This window comes from Ornithorhynchus anatinus, chromosome 4 (genome assembly GCF_004115215.2).
Source record: "Ornithorhynchus anatinus isolate Pmale09 chromosome 4, mOrnAna1.pri.v4, whole genome shotgun sequence".
In the NCBI taxonomy this organism is placed as follows: Eukaryota; Metazoa; Chordata; class Mammalia; order Monotremata; family Ornithorhynchidae; genus Ornithorhynchus; species Ornithorhynchus anatinus.
In genome coordinates, this window is record NC_041731.1 from 87914357 (window position 1) to 87928377 (window position 14021).

Consider the following 14021-nt stretch of genomic DNA (forward strand, 5'->3'; position numbering starts at 1 on the left):
CTCTTCTATCTCTCCTCACCTTCCTCTGCCTGCCAAAATGCTCAATTGCAAAGGAGCCAATCCAGGTAGAGGCTCGCCAGCTGCAACCCAGAGAAAACATCTGTCTGGGGTTCACGATGCTAGCAGTGCCATTAGCGACAGTAAAACCATGCAGTGGATCAATCCTCAAGGGCTGGGAGAATGCCATGGGGAAGCACATGGGGATGGGGGAGACTCCTCACCAGATGCTAATCAGTTCAAGTGGGGAGACAGCTTCAACGCTGTCATATGCAGACTGATGTAATGATGTCATGCATCTTGAGACGCTACGAAATCCATTAGCCCCGGGACCCCAGGGTGGTTAAGAGGGTCTTGGCCACTTTAAACTCTTCTGGATCATGAACTCTGCATATCACTTTGGTAGCAATGCTTGGTCTAGAAACTCCTTAACCTCAATTTTGAATCTTGAAAATAGTAGGACCTCTTTCCTAGCATGGCTTTCTAGAATGTGGATCTCAATTCAACAGTAGTTCAATAAGGGGAACAACAGTTTGTGCCTGTTGAGCCCCACAAAGTCTTCAGAATAAGCTTTGCCAAGAGCAGCAGATGCAAACAACCTTATTATAATGCACTATCCTCCCAGAACTTTGTTTAATGTGGTTTCACTACACCACGAGCTATGTGGTTGGGCCACCAAGCTTAGGGTAGCATGGAGCCCTGTGGTACGCAAACTTACAGTCCCAAGAATCCTAAGGCTGCTTTCAAAATCCAAATGAGAGTGATACAGGGATCCTAGAGGCATGAAAGCATTTTAAAGGGGCATAAATGTATTGGTTTCATGTTATACATACAATGTATGATCTAATATTCATGTATGGTATTGATCTAGATGTCATTTGGAAAATTGAAGTATTCACTTCTTAAATTCTTATTGCTAACTTCATCATTAGGGATGAAAAAATAACCCAGAACTTTGGCAAATGATCAGTTAATCAAACAATAGGATTCACTGAGCACCTATGGTGTGAAGGACATTATACTATGCAGGTGGGAAAGTACAATAGAATTAACAGATTCTCTGCCCTCAAGGATCTTACAACTTCCTCCAGGTACTTGTCCTCCCCTTCCCTTTGCATTTGCTCCCACAAAACTCTTATTTTGTGGCTGCTGTATGGTTGTTGGACATACAGTGCCCCAGACACACAGCTACCAATTCACCATTTCAGTGGGTCCTTATTCTCCTTTGTATTTGGAAGGCATTAGTCAAGAAGCACAGGCAAGGACATAGTTGGAATGGAAAAAAAAATCCTATCTGCACATCAGCCCAAAACTCTTCTCTTTCATGCTGAATTGTAACCCAAAACCTTAATGCAAGCAGGGCCTGTCAAACCAATTCCAGTAATGGGCCAAACATGAAATTAAAAGTGTATAAGGAAGATGTGCTTTAAAACACTTGCAATAAACTAAGAAATCATCTGTAAAATATTAACAGCCTAATGCATACACTGAGCATTGAAAACGAAAGGGTGAAGACAATCTATCAATGGTACTTCCTGAGCACTTAGTATGTGCAAAGCCCTATATTAAACACTTGGGAGAGTAAAATACCATTTGATAGATAGGATAATAGACTATTTCCATTATTTTCTTGCAAATATGATGTTGGATAGCTACCAAACATGTAAGGATAAATGGGAAAATATATATAAAATATTTTCAACTTATTAAATATTAGGATTATTAAAGATGCCAAAGAGTAAGTGAGCCTGAAAAACAAAGACTTGGCTTATGACTTCACATATAATTCTATGTTGGATATGGAAATCTGATAATGACTATTTGGAACAGAACATACTACCTTTGATATGAGACACTGGAAGAACTGTACCATCTCCCTAGTATAAAGGAGTTTACAAGTATTTACTCTTCAAAGATTCCAAATCTTTAAATATCACAAAGGAAGAAGGATTTTTTTTTTATAGTGGCCAAGAAGAACATTCACAGTTCACAGCAACCTGAAACTGAGAAATGGGCAGTCCTTGGATTTACAAGATAATTGGTCCCAGAAAACTGAATTTTAAGTTGAAACATTGGAAAAACTGATCAACAATGTAGCGATTAGCAAAGAAGTAGAATACAGAATCGAGAACGCAAGAACATCTTTTGGAAGGCTTCCCATCAGGGTGCAACTATAATGTAGCATTAGGCTTACCAGACTATAGGTTCATCTTAACCTTCCCTGTGTCTGAGACCTGAACTCTCCAAACACAGGAAACAACAAACAGTCAGCACAACAAGGGACACTCTTTGTGGCTGCAAAATGTGGTCAGGAGTGTGGATCCCCACTGACCTTTTGAGTCACACGGGAACCCACAGATGAACTTCACTTTCAGTGGTGACTTCTTTGAATGTAAGGAACATCTTGAGATTAAAAAACTCCTCCTAACCACTTATTCAGGGAAGTACAGGAAGTGAGTGATTGAGAGTTAAATAAATATAGCACCTCAAGGATGAAATTGGTGCCAGTAATTCTTGTACAAGGATCAACATTATCATACATTCCATTCATCCATTCATTCATTCAATCAAATTTATTGAGCACTTACTGCAAAGCATTGTACGAAGCACTTGGGAAAGTACACTATAACAATAAACAGGCACATTCCCTGCCTATAATGAGCTTACAGTCTAGATAGGGAGACAGACATGTGAATAAATTTAATAAATAAAAAATATAATAAATAAATACATAAATAACTTACAGATATGTACACAAATGCTGGGAGGGGGGATGAATAAAGGGAGCAAGTCAGGGTGATGCAGAAAGGACTGGAAGAAGAGGAAAGGAGGGCTTAGTCAGGGAAGGTCTATTGGAGGAGATATGTCTTCAATAAGGTTTTGAAAAGGGGGAGAGTAACTGTCTCTCGGATATGAGGAATGAGGGCGTTCCAGGCCAGAGGCAGGATATGGGAGAAAGGTTGGTGGTGAGACAGATGAGAACGAGGTACAGTGAGAAGGTTAGCATTAGAGGAGCTAAGTGTGCAGGCTGGGTTGTAGTAGGAGTGTAGCAAGATGAGGTATGCGGGGGTAAAGTGATTGAGTGAACATGGAACATGGAAGAATTCAAATAACTGGGGAAGTTCATCTCAAAAAATAACGCTTTATGTCTGCAGATAAAAAAGAGATGGTTTTTCTATTTTTTCCAGAGTGAAAATCAAATCAAACCACTGCTCCCACCTTGATCATACAGCTCTTCCATGGCTCTCCAGGTCTCTGCTCGGGCCTCTCGGCTGCTCTTCCCGGGAAGCTGTGCATCAGGCCAATGGATCAAGAACAGATCTAAATGGAAAATAGTCATGTCTCAGAACAGGAAAAGATTCTTGTTGACATAAATGGAAAATAAGATCCACGAGCAAGCTGAAAAAACATTTATTTGCCCTTCCTACACCTTGATGAGCACTAATACCCAGTACCAAAACCATCAGATTCCTGGCCATTTGCATAAATTGTTCATTACATTCAAATTACCCACAATTTCATTTATGTTACTGTTCAAAAATGGAGTCTGCAGATTAAAATGTGCAGAAGCATGATGAGAAAATTCAGTCATTCCAATCATTCATTTGAACACCTCCTGTGAGTACAGCACTGAACTAAACTCTTGGGGGATAGTACAACAACAACAAATAAAACTGCCCTTGCCCTCAAAGAGCTCAATCATTCAATAGTATTTATTGAGCACTTACTGTGTGATTAAAGCACTGTGCTAACTATTGCAAAGCATAGCATTTTCCTGTCCAGTTTTTTAATCTTAATCAGTGACATATTTTTTAAAGTGTCATTAAACATCAAATGGTGTTCATTCCCTTCAAAGATGAACTTACACATAACTATTTATTTGGAAGAGTACAATTCGATAGAGTTCAATCCCTGCCCATAAGAAGCTAAAAGTCTAGAGCAGGAGAATACAGTAGGTACCTTGCAACCTAAAAAGTTAAATCCTGTTCATTTATTATATGTTGTGTAAATGTCACTGTTATGGTATTTCATAATGTGATTTCCAGAATTTTAAAAAACATGACAGATATGGGTAACCCATGATTTAATTGCTCAATTAATCAATCAATCAGTAGTCTTTATTGAGCACTTATTAGGTGCAGCACACTGTACTAAACTCTTGGGAGTGTATAATACTTCAGAATTAGCAGAGATGCTCCCTGCCCAAAATGAGCTTGCAGTCTAGAGATGAGTTTACAGTCTACATCTAAAGAAGAGTTATAGTGTGCTGCTGTATCTTTTGAAATCCTGTCTGGAAAAAATGAGGTAAAATTGAAGATATCTTGCAAAACATTTTTTTCAGGGACTCTTCATCCTTTATGGGTTCAAGTTATACCAAGTTCCCAAGGCAACAACATTCATATTCCCTAGCCACAATTTATTTTAACATCCAACTCCCTCTAAAAACTAGAGATCATATCTATCAACTCCTTTGCATTGTACTAACCCAAGTGCTTAGAACAGTGTGCTGCACACAGAAAGCACTCAACAAACACCATTGATTGCTTGATTGATTATAATGCGCTGCCCCTCACGTGTTGAGATGATGAACTTCAAATACAAATGCCAGATATTCATTCATTCATTCATTCAATAGTATTTATTGAGCGCTTACTATGTGCAGAGCACTGTACTAAGCGCTTGGGATGAACAAGTCGGCAACAGATAGAGACAGTCCCTGCCGTTTGACGGGCTTACGGTCTAATCGGGGGAGACGGACAGACAAGAACAATGGCACTAAACAGCGTCAAGGGGAAGAACATCTCGTAAAAACAATGGCAACTAAATAGAATCAAGGCGATGTACAATTCATTAACAAAATAAATAGGGTAACGAAAATATATACAGTTGAGCGGACGAGTACGGTGCTGTGGGGATGGGAAGGGAGAGGTGGAGGAGCAGAGGGAAAAGGGGAAAATGAGGCTTTAGCTGCGGAGAGGTAAAGGGGGGATGGCAGAGGAAGTGGAGGGGGAAGAGGAGCTCAGTCTGGGAAGGCCTCTTGGAGGAGGTGATTTTTAAGTAAGGTTTTGAAGAGGGAAAGAGAATCAGTTTGGCGGAGGTGAGGAGGGAGGGCGTTCCAGGACCGCGGGAGGACGTGACCCAGGGGTCGACGGCGGGATAGGCGAGACCGAGGGACGGCGAGGAGGTGGGCGGCAGAGGAGCGGAGCGTGCGGGGTGGGCGGTAGAAAGAGAGAAGGGAAGAGAGGTAGGAAGGGGCAAGGTGATGGAGAGCCTTGAAGCCTAGAGTGAGGAGTTTTTGTTTGGAGCGGAGGTCGATAGGCAACCACTGGAGTTGTTTAAGAAGGGGAGTGACATGCCCAGATCGTTTCTGCAGGAAGATGAGCCGGGCAGCGGAGTGAAGAATAGACCGGAGCGGGGCGAGAGAGGAGGAAGGGAGGTCAGAGAGAAGGCTGACACAGTAGTCTAGCCGGGATATAACGAGAGCCCGTAATAGTAAGGTAGCCGTTTGGGTGGAGAGGAAAGGGCGGATCTTGGCGATATTGTAGAGGTGAAACCGGCAGGTCTTGGTAACGGATAGGATGTGTGGGGTGAACGAGAGGGACGAGTCAAGGATGACACTGAGATTGCGGGCCTGCGGGACGGGAAGGATGGTCGTGCCATCCACGGTGATGGAGAAGTCTGGGAGCGGACCAGGCTTGGGAGGGAAGATGAGGAGCTCAGTCTCGCTCATGTTGAGTTTTAGGTGGCGGTCCGACATCCAGGTGGAGACGTCCCGGAGGCAGGAGGAGATGCGAGCCTGAAGGGAGGGGGAGAGGACAGGGGCGGAGATGTAGATCTGTGTGTCATCTGCGTAGAGATGGTAGTCAAAGCCGTGAGAACGGATGAGTTCACCGAGGGAGTGAGTGTAAATGGAGAACAGAAGAGGGCCAAGAACTGACCCTTGAGGAACTCCAACAGTTAAAGGATGGGAGGGGGAGGAGGCTCCAGCGTAGGAGACCGAGAATGATCGGCCAGAGAGGTAAGAGGAGAACCAGGAGAGGACAGAGTCCGTGAAGCCAAGGTGAGATAAGGTATGGAGGAGGAGGGGATGGTCGACAGTGTCAAAGGCAGCAGAGAGGTCAAGGAGGATCAGAATGGAGTAGGAGCCATTGGATTTGGCAAGAAGGAGGTCATGGGTGACCTTAGAGAGAGCAGTCTCGGTAGAGTGGAGGGGATGGAAGCCAGATCGGAGGGGGTCTAGGAGAGAATGGGAGTTAAGGAATTCTAGGCATCGATTGTAGACGACTCGTTCTAAGATTTTGGAAAGGAAGGGTAGTAGGGAGATAGGACGATAACTGGAGGGGGAAGTGGGGTCAAGAGCGGGTTTTTTTAGGATGGGGGAGACGTGGGCATGTTTGAAGGCAGAGGGGAAGGAGCCCTTGGAGATTGAGTGGTTAAAAATAGAAGTTAAGGAAGGGAGGAGGGCAGGGGCGATGGTTTTAAGAAGGTGAGAGGGAATGGGGTCCGAGGCGCAGGTGGAGGGGGTGGCACTTGCGAGGAGGGAGGAGATCTCCTCTGAGGATACTGCAGGGAAGGATGGGAAAGTAGGGGAGGGGGTTGTTGGGGGGGAGGGGAGAGGCGGAGGGGTGATCGTGTTGATTTTCGTGAGGAAATAGGTGGCCAGATCATTAGGGGTGAGAGATGGGGGAGGGGGAGGAACAGGGGGCCTAAGGAGAGAGTTAAAGGTCCGGAACAATCGGCGGGGGTGACGGGCATGGGTGTCGATGAGGGAGGAGAAGAAGCTTTGCCTGGTGGAGGAGAGGGCAGAGTTAAGGCAGGAAAGGATAAATTTGAAGTGTGTGAGGTCGGCTCGGTGCTTGGACTTTCGCCAGCAGCGCTCAGCAGCTCGAGCATAGGAGCGTAGGAGGTGGACAGAGGAGGTGATCCAGGGCTGTGGGTTAGTGGAGCGAGAGCGGCGGAGGGAAAGGGGGGCGAGAGAGTCGAGATGAGTAGAGAGGGTGGAGTTGAGAGCGGAGACCTGATCGTCGAGAGTGGGAAGAGAGGACAGGGCGGCAAGGTGAGGAGAGATGCTATTGGAAAGACGGATGGGATCGAGAGAGCGGAGGTCTCTGTGGGGCAGTAGCGAAGATTTGCAGGGGGAGGGAGTGTGAGAGATGAGGCAGGTGAGAAGGTTATGGTCAGAGAGAGGGATTTCAGAGTTCATTCAACAGTATTTATTGAGCGCTTACTATGTGCAGAGCACTGTACTAAGCGCTTGGAATGAACAAGTCGGCAACAGATAGCGACAGTCCCTGCCGTTTGACGGGCTTACAGTCTAATCGGACGGGCTTATTGGCTAATAGAAAATAAGCAAATAAGCAAGTGTGAAGCATTTTTTTAATGACAATTATCACTATTTTTATCAGCTTTTATATAGCTTTTATATGGGCTTCAACGATTGAGAAGCAGTGTGGCCTAGTGGATAGAGTGCAGGGCTAGGAGTCGGAAGGACCTAGTTTCTAATACTGGCTCCACCACTTGTCTGCTGTTGGACCTTGGGCAAGTCATTTAACTTCTTTGTGCCTCAGTCACCTAATCTGTAAAATGGGGATTAAAAGTGTGAGCCCAATATCAGACATAGACTATGTCCAACCTGATTAGCTTGTATCTAACTTCTATGCTTAGTACAGTGCCTGGCACATAGTGAGTGCTTAACAAATACCATTTTAAAAAAATATGTTTCTTTAGCTGTTTTAGGGCATGATTACGTGTAACTTCATCTTTGAAGGGAATGAACACCATTTGATGTTTAATGACACTTTAAAAAATATGTCACTGAATTAAGACTAAAAAACTGGACATGTAAATACTATGCTTTGCGATTATAATGAAGTTAATGAAAATGAAAATGTTGTACTCAGAAAAGAATCACTGATACTTCACTCCAGGAATGGACACCTAACACCCTTCTTTTCTTTTCAAATCATCCTCTGCTCTGAAGAGGTATGATTAATTTGGGTCTATTCATGCCACTGCCATGTTCAAGAAATAAACAGGAACCGGAAAGAAGTGATGGGGTAAGCTGTCTGTGGTCGACTGACGCACATCGCTGGGCCCGACAGCTGCCGTACATAGAGTCTTGCTTCTCAGCCAGGTGCTGCCTACCTTTTGGATCAAAAACCTTAATGGTTTAAAGTGAAAACAGGCTTATTTGAAACCGCAACAATGAGGTAAATTGACAGAAACAGGCCTCCACCCAAAGGTGAATTTTTAAAACCTTGAAGTCCGCCCACATTAACCTTCAGAGCCCATCAGGCTTGGCCACTTGGAAATGCACTCAGATCTATGCTGCAGGGCTTGGGCTCTCGACAAACACCCTAGTATGGAAAACTCACAGTAGACACTGAGCACCTTGACTAATGTCGTGGGCTGCTGCAGAACCATTTCTTTTGACATCGTATCACACTCTATCCAGACAGATGTGGGTTTCAGAAGAATGTTCCCTAAACCCCCAGCAGTGTTTTATCCACAATACATTGTAAACACTAGCATTGTAAAAGAACTGAATATCGCATACATCAGTGAAATAACGATGATACAATGACTGCCTTATTCCCTAGTGTTTCGAACCACTGAATAGCTCTTGTTTTGGATTCTTGAAAGGCCACTTGGTCTGCAGTGTGGACTGCAGTCATTGCCATCACTTCTTAAGCCTAAGCATGACACAGTAGTATTCCTTTGCCTCAACAACTTATTTTCCCAGAAGCAAATAAAGAACAGGAGGGAAGGTTGACTGATGGGTCACAGGGCAAACCCAGGATTGTGGAAGAAGGGAGAATTGAGAGGCCGTGTTTCAGGAATTAGCAGTTGAGATGGATGTGGGGCAATGGGAGTGAAGGAATATCAATAAATCGTATTTATTGAGCACTTACTATGTGAAGAGCACTGTTCTAAGCACTTGGGAGATTCCCTGCCCATAATAAGTTTACAGAAAGGAGAGCAGGGAAAGGGTAAAGGGTTGATAATATAAATCAATCAATCAATCATTTACATTTTTTGAGCGATTATTGTGTGCAGAGCACCGCACTAAATGCTTGGGACAATGCAATGTAACAGAGTTGGTAGACACATTCCATGCCCACAGTAAGCTTACAGTCCAAAGGGGGAGACAGACATTAATATAAATGAGTAAATTATGGATATATATATATATATATATTTAAGTCCTGTGAAGGTGAAGGTGTGGTGAATGAAGAACACAAATCCAAGTGCAGGTGTGACACAAAAAGGAATGGGAAAGAGGAAATGAGTGCTTAGTCAGGGAAGGTCGCTTGGAGGAGATGTGCTTATAATAAAGCTTTAAAGATGGGGACAGTGGTGGTCTGACAGATATGAAGGAGGAGGGAGTTCCAAACTAGAGGGAGGATGTGGGTGAAGGGTTGGTGGTGAGACAGACAATATCAAGGCATAGTGAGTAGGTTGATGTTAGTGAAAGCAAAGTGTGCGGGCTTGATCATCGTAGAAAATCAGAGAGGTAAGGTAGGAGGGGACAAGATGACTGAGTGCTTTTGAGCCAATGGTAAGGAATTTCTGTTTGAGGAGGTGGATGGGCAACCACTGAAGTTTCTTGAAGAGTGGGAAAACAGGGACTGAATGGTTTTGTAGAAAAATGATCCGGGCAGCAGAGTGGATTATGAATTGAAGTTGGGAGAGACAGGAGGCAAAAGAGTTAAATTATACATCAAAGTTATCCTCCATTTTCAAAGACAAGCTTGCAATCCAAGCAACGAGTACCAGTTGAGAAGATCTATGTGTTCCCAACAATCCACTCCACATGGCGAGCATATAAAGTCAGTTCCTTGTTGTGTTGATGCATTTTTTCTTGTGGGACCTGTTGCTCTTCCCAAAGTCATCATTCTGTCTTCTGATCTTCCCCAAATCCCTGCTCATGGAATGTCACTCCTCTCCTACGTGCCACATAACAGAGCAGTCTATCTACTCAGGTAGTTTCCCACTATCCTTTACTCTATCACACTTACATCAGACAGATCACAGATCTACCCCGCAAACCCTCCTAAACTCCCAGCCCCTCTAAGAAGCCTACCCTGATCAATTTCCCAACACCCTAAGCCACATCATCTCTAGACTGTAAACTCATTATGGGTAGGGATCTTTCTGCTAATTCTGTTGTATCTCCCATGTGCTTAGTACAGTGGTCTGCATATGATAAGTGCTCAATAAATACCATTAACTGATTGAAATCATCTCTAGTATATGCACCTCTTTACACCCTCCTCAATCACTCATGTAAGTATATGTACTTAATTATTGCATTTCACTATTTGAATAGTCTGTTTTCCTTATTAGAGTAAAGGTTCTTTATGGGCAGATATTTGACTTCTTTATTCTGTACTTCCCAAGCACCTGGTAATGGAGAAGCCCACCTATTTGGTCCTCAATAAATACTTCTACTACTATTATTATAAGCCTTCAATTTAGTGGGCTTCTCTATCATCATTAAACTCCATCTACCAACATCCTAAATATCACTGTTTCTTGTTTTCTGTAACTACTTCCTTGCCTACTCATGCATCGTTGACATAACTAATAATAGAAATCACTAGACAAGAACCGTCTATTTCTTCATGTTCTAAAAGATATTTTGAATATTGTCAGGTATAGACATTACGTGAAATTTGTGTTTCTTTCCTGTGACAAATATTGGTTCAGTGCTCTGCACACAATTAGGCAAAATGCAAACATTATTAATTGACTGAACATGCTATGTCAAAATCAATTTTGTCTCTTGTGAAGGCCAACAGACTTCTTATTTGAAACCGAAATGACTTGTGCATTGGAACAAAATTTGCTTCTTTAGCCAGACTCCAAAAGAGCAAAGCTTCCTCTCCATCATGAGAAAGCTTCCCTTCATCCTTGAAGGGTGTCTGACTCATTCACTGCTCTACCTCTCCGTCGCTGAAACCTGGCTTTACCCAGATGATACAGTCTACCTTGCGGCTGTCTCTAGAGAAGATCTCATCTGCTCCCAAGCCCCCAGACTCACTGGGAAAGGGGGAAGAGTCGGCTTTCTTCTCGATCTCCACTGCCACTTTTACACCATTCCACCGCCCCCCTCTCTTTCCCTTCCTCTAAGGCTCATAACATCCACCTCTACCCACTCTCTCCAGTGACAGGTCACAGTCAACTACCTCCCCTCTCCCTCTCACTTCGATCCCCCAGGCTCCTCCTGCAACTTTTTAAACAACTTTGATCCCTTTCTAATTCTAACATCCCTTGTCTCTTTCTCTATCCCTACACTGACCCTTGAAAACTTCAATATCCATGTGGAAGTTTGTGAAAACCCTTCATTGCCCACTTCCCCTCACTCCTCAACTCCATTGACCTCCTGCTCCATCTCGCCCATTCACAAACTTGAACACATACTCCATCTCAACATTTCTTGTCACTGTAATAATAATAATAATAATGGTATTTATTGAGCACTTACTATGTGCAAGGCACTATTATAAGTACTGGGGTAGATACAAGGTAATCAGATTGTCCCAAGTGGGGCTCACAGTCTTAATCCCCTTTTTACAGAAGAGGTAACTGAGGCACAGAGAGGGTAAGTGGCTTGCCCCAAGGTCACACAGCTGACAAGTGGGGAGGTAGGATTAGAACCCATGACCTCTGACTCCCAAGCCCGGGCTCTTGCCACTGAGCCATGCTGCTTCTCTCTACCCTCATCAACTCTGAAACCCCTCTATCTGGCTATAACATCTTCACCTGCATTCTCTCCCACACAGTGCCTCCCTGTAAATCTGACTTGTTCCCCAACAGAAACATCTGATCATTTTACCCCAACCATTTTTCTCAAGTTATGATGCACCATTTAGTCTTCCTGCTAAACTACTCTCTCGACGTACACCACGACCACGACCCTTTCTACTGAATATAATTATAATAATAATTATGGTATTTGAGTGCTTATTATGTGCCAAGTGTTATTCTAAGATCTGGGGTAGATATAAGGTAATCAGGTTGTCCCATGAGGAGCTCACATTCTTAATCCCCATTTTACAGATGAGGTAACTGAGGCACAGAGAAGTTAACTGCCTTGTGCAAAGTCACACAGCAGACAAGTGGCAGAGCCGGAATTAGAACCCATGTCCCGGGATTAGAACCAATGTCCTCTCACTTCCAAGACCATGCTCTTTCCACTAAGTCACGCTGCTTCTCTATATTTCTTAAGCACTTATGTGCCAGACACTGTAATAATAACAATGATGATTGTACTTGCTAAGCGCTTACTATGTGCCAAGCACTGTTCTAAGCGCTGGGGTAGATACAAACAAGGTAGTCCCACGTGGGGCTCCGGGGTAGATACAAGCTTATTAGGTTGGACACAGTGCATGTACCATACAGGATTCAATCTCCATTTTCCAGACAAGGTAACTGAGGCCCAGAAGTGAAGTGACTTGCCCAGACAAGTGAAAGAGCCTGGCTCAGAACCCATGACTTTTTGACTCCCAGACCCTTGCTGTATCCATCTCACCATGCTGCTTCTCTCCCTGAACTCATTTCCCTATCCCTTTGCTAACCTCATACCACTAGGCCATGGCCCTCAATCACCTTCACTGTCTGCTTCCTTCACTCCTGTGCATGAGCTGATGATGCTGGCGGAAAACCAGATATCAGGCCAATCTCCCCTATCTCACTTTCATCTTCGCCTGCTCTAACTCTGCCTTCTCTTCAGCCCACAACATTATTTCTCCATCCTTACTGACTCCCATGCCCATTTCCCTTGCTGGTAGTTTCAGGTGCTTAACTCCCACCTCAAACCCCTGCCTCACAGCCCCCTATATCTTGCCCCTAGTGATCCAGCCATGTACTTCACTGAGAAAATAGAAACCATCAGGCATAATCTCCCTAAAATCTCCCTTGCTTCTCTCCAGTCCCTCCCGCCTCCTGCCCCTTCTTCAATTCCCCATCTTTCCCAGCAGTATCTCAAGAGACAACCTCCTGCCCCTTGTCAAAATCCACATCCTCTTCCTGTGCCTCTGACCCCAGCCCTTAACACCTTATCAAAACATTTGCCCCCTCCCTTCTTCTCTTCCGGATGGCCATCTTCAACTGTTCATTCTCCAATAGCTTCTTCCCCACTGTTTTCAAACATGCTCATGAATCCCTCCCTTGACCCCACGACTCCCTCCAGTTATCACCCCATATCCCTCCTACCTTTCTCCACTGCTTCCCCTTCCTCTCCTCCAATTTTCTCCTTGACCCCCTCCACTATGGCTTCCGCCACCTTCACTCCACCAAAACTACCCTCTCAAAGGTCACCAATGATCTCCTGCTTGTCAAATCCAAAAGAATCTATTGCATCCTAATCCTCCTTGACCTCTCAGCTGCCTTCAACACTGTGGACCACCTTTTTCTCCTTGAAACATTATCTAACCTTGGCTTCACCGACGCTGTTCTCTCCTGTATGACTGTAAACTCCTTGTGGTCAGGGAATGTATCTATCAAAGCTGTTCCATTGCAGGAATATATCTACCAAAGCTGTTACACTGCACTCTCCCAAGTGCTTAGTGATAATGGTATTTGTTAAGCATTCACTGTGGGCCAAGCACTGTTCTAAATGCTGGGAGAGATACAAGGTAATCAGGTTGTCCCACGTGAGGCTCACAATCTTCAACCCCATTTGACAGATGAGGTAACTGAGGCACAAAGAAGTGAACTGACTTGCCCAAAGTCACCCAGCTGACAAGTGGCGGAGCTGGGATTAAAACCCATGACCTCTGACTCACAAGCTTGGGCTCTTTCCACTGAGCCACGCTGCTCGGTACCGGGTTCTATACACAGTAAGTGCTCAATAGATACAATTGACTGATTGTACCTTCTTGAAGATCCACAACATGACAAACAAGACAAAATCCATTCCTGAAGATATTCTGGACATTTAGGACTGAACTGAACCCTAACAGCTAAATCTGAGGGTAACATCTACAACTATGGGCATTGAGAGAAAGCACATTTACACC

The 14021-nt window shown here is 44.2% G+C and overlaps 1 protein-coding gene across 3 annotated transcripts in view; it reads right to left on the reverse strand.

The window, feature by feature from the left end:
* Window positions 1-14021, reverse strand: part of LOC100074803 (uncharacterized oxidoreductase ZK1290.5-like) — a 215752-nt gene that overhangs the window by 87472 nt on the left and 114259 nt on the right. For all 3 annotated transcript variants that reach the window (XM_039911850.1, XM_029062884.1, XM_029062885.2), the window contains exon 3: window positions 3217-3318. In XM_039911850.1, coding sequence (XP_039767784.1) covers window positions 3217-3318 — 102 coding nt within the window. The remainder of the gene's footprint in view (window positions 1-3216; window positions 3319-14021) is intronic.